We start from the raw sequence: 2,994 nt of genomic DNA, 5'->3' as shown, positions 1-2,994 counted from the left end.
CAGCCAGGACAATACTGCGACGAGTTCAGTACAGTTTCTGAAGTGATAGCCGGGGCCGGCAAAAGCTGGCGACCTTGTCTAAGCAAGTCGCTCATCTCTGGGCCCTCAACCCCTTCCTACACCGTGGCAAAGCCCCTCAGTAAGTGCCTCGGCCTGGAAAGCCGGCTGCCTTCCCAGGCAACGTGAGGAATGGTGCTTTGTCCGCCACTTGTTAACACCATGACACTTAACATCGTTTTACTGAATCCTGAGTAACCTGCATTTTAGATGAACATTTTGTGTTTCATACCACAATTCAATGATTAATTAGGTTTTGGTCTGATGGCACTGACTTGGCACCTATGGCAGAAACAAGCTGGCAAAGGAAGCACGAGTGTAGCCCACGTGAAAACCTGAGACTTCTCACTGCCTAGAATAACTTGAAGCAACATTCTACCTGCCACTGGTAAGTCAAGGAGTTTCTTACTTTAAGCAAGACTTTTTTTTTTTTTTTTTGAGACAGAGCCTCAAGCTGTCTCCCTGGGTAGCGAGCCGTGACATCACAGCTCACAGCAACTTTGCCATTGCTGTTTGGTGGGCCCAGGCTGGATTTGAACCCACTACCTTAGGTATATATGGCTGGTGCCTTAGCCACTTGAGCCACAGGCACCGAGCCAGACTTTTGCTTTTTTGAGACAAAGTCTATTTTACCCTGGGTAGAGTGCTGTGACGTCATAGTTCACAGCAACCTCAAACTCTTGGGCTTAAGCAATTCTCTTGCCTCAGCCTCCCAAATAGTTGGGACTACAGGCTCATGCCACAGTGCTCGTTTTGTTTGTAGTTGCCATTGTTGTTTTGCAGGCGGGGACTGGGTTCGAACCAGCCAGCTCCGGTGTATGTGGCTGGCACCCTAGCTGCTGAGCTAGAAGCAGGGAGCTCTAAACAAGACTTTCTATCCAATGGCAATGCAAACTTTGCAATAAACTAAAAAAACAGGCTGTATGTCCATGTAGTAGACAGGAGGAAGATAGGAAAAGACAAGTTCAAGACAGAAAGTGTTCCCAGTTAGCTTTTAATTGTTCTCAGTGATCTCTAATGTATGTCCAAATGCTGCTGCCTGCTATAGAAAATAATCACTATCTTGGTGCTGCCCATAGCCGAGATTAAAAAAAAAAAAGGTAATCATGTGCAGTGCCTATGGCTGAGTAGGGCGCCGCCCCCATACCGAAGGTGGCGCGTTCAAACCCAGCCACAGCCAAACTGCAATAACAGAAAAATAGCTGGTCATTGTGGCTGGCACCTGTAGTCCCAGCTATTTGGGAGGCTGAGGCAAGACAATCACCTAAGCACAAGAGTTGGAGGTTGTGGCTTGGCGCCTATGGCTCAACCGGCTAAGGCGCCAGCCATATACACCTGAGCTGGCAGGTTCACATCCAGCCCGGACCCGCCAAACAATGACGACGGCTGCAACCAAAAAATAGCCGGGTGCTGTGGCGGGCGCCTGTAGTCCCAGCTACTTGGGAGAGGGAGGCAGGAGAATCGCTTGAGCCCAGGAGTTGGAGGTTGCTGTGAACTGTGATGCCACAGTTCTCTACCCAGGGGGACAGCTTATAGCTCTGTCTCAAAAAAAAAAAAAAAAAAAAAGAGTTGGAGGTTGCTGTGAACTGTGTGATGCCATGGCACTCTACTGAGGGTAATAAAGTGAGACTCTGTCTCTACAAAAAAGAAAAAGACCATCTCTACAAAAAAAAAAAAAATGGCAGTGCCTGTGGCAGGCGCCAGCCCCTTTTGCCAGAGGTGGCAGGTTCAAACCCAGCCCAGACCAAAAACAATCACTATCCCATTAGTTCTGATTTCGGAACTGTTATGAAAAAAGCAATCTCTCAATAATTAAAGAAGCAATGTTCAAATGTAAAAGACCAACCCTATTGAAATGCTATTTTTCATTAGTGGAATCAAGCCACAAGTAGCCTGCCTCTAAACAGCAATGTCACTTGACTTCCCTTTCCTGATCCTAAGACAGACAAATCAAAGAATTAAGAATCTAATCTACTGGCTCAGCACCTGTGGCTCAAGCGGCTAAGGCGCCAGCCACATACACCCAAAGTGGCGGGTTCAAATCCAGCCCGGGCTCCCCAAACAACAATGACGGCTGCAACCAAAAAATAGCCAGGCGTTGTGGCAGATGTCTGTGGTCCCAGCAACTTAGGAGGCTGAGGCAGGAGACTCGCTTGAGACCAGCTGTTGGAGGTTGCTGTGAGCTGAGATGCCACGGCACTCTACCCAGGGGGACAACTTGAGGCTCCTGTCTCCAAAAAAAAGAATCTAATCTACTCAAAACTAGACAGTTTCCCAAAGCACCATACAGAAAACAAGGGTTCTTCATTTAAGCAGTGTTTAATGAAAGTTGCATATAAGATTATTTTATTCCTGCATCTTCTCAATTGTTTCTTCCTTGTACTTGCCCTTTTCCTTTCCTACTTGGCGAGATTTGGCTTTTCGTTCAAGGATCTTTTTGCGGTCTTTGTCCAGTTTAAGCCTAGTAATAACCACCTGCAGAAAAGAAGCAAAATTACTCCCAAGCTTTAAATAATTACTAAAACACCCCATGGGAAGGCACAACATTCAATTCTATTTCCTAAACCTTGGATAGTGGATACCTAAACAAAAAATTATTTATTTATTTAACTTTCTCCAACACAGAATAAGGCAAGGTGATCAGTATTTCTTCTCATAACCTCTTCTGTGCTTTGTTATAAATCTGTTTTATTATGAAATATACCAATTATTTTATTCCTTCCCACCCCTTTTACAAGCTAACCAAGTCATAAATAAATACATTTTTGTTTCTAAAGTAACTTTTTTTGAGACAGAGTCTCCCTTTGTTGCCCCTTGTAGAGTACCCTGAGGTTATGGCTCACAGCAACCTCAAACTCCTGGGCTTAATCTATCCTCTTGCTTCAGCCTCAACACCTGGCACCCACCACAACACCTGGCTTTTTTTTTTTTTTTTGA

The 2,994-nt window shown here is 45.4% G+C and overlaps 1 protein-coding gene across 2 annotated transcripts in view; it reads right to left on the bottom strand.

Annotated features, from left to right (window-relative positions):
* Positions 1-2,357: 2,357 nt before the first annotated feature.
* Positions 2,358-2,994, bottom strand: part of RPL26 (ribosomal protein L26) — a 9,079-nt gene continuing 8,442 nt past the window's right edge. For both annotated transcript variants that reach the window (XM_003791108.2, XM_023514050.1), the window contains exon 4: positions 2,358-2,532. In XM_003791108.2, coding sequence (XP_003791156.1) covers positions 2,404-2,532 — 129 coding nt within the window. In that variant the 3' untranslated portion in view covers positions 2,358-2,403. The remainder of the gene's footprint in view (positions 2,533-2,994) is intronic.

Source organism: Otolemur garnettii, unplaced genomic scaffold, assembly GCF_000181295.1.
Source record: "Otolemur garnettii isolate 467f Iridium unplaced genomic scaffold, OtoGar3 scaffold00046, whole genome shotgun sequence".
NCBI classification, from domain to species: Eukaryota; Metazoa; Chordata; class Mammalia; order Primates; family Galagidae; genus Otolemur; species Otolemur garnettii.
The sequence above is the reverse complement of the archived record's forward strand: the minus strand, read 5'-3'. Positions and strand labels throughout refer to the sequence as shown.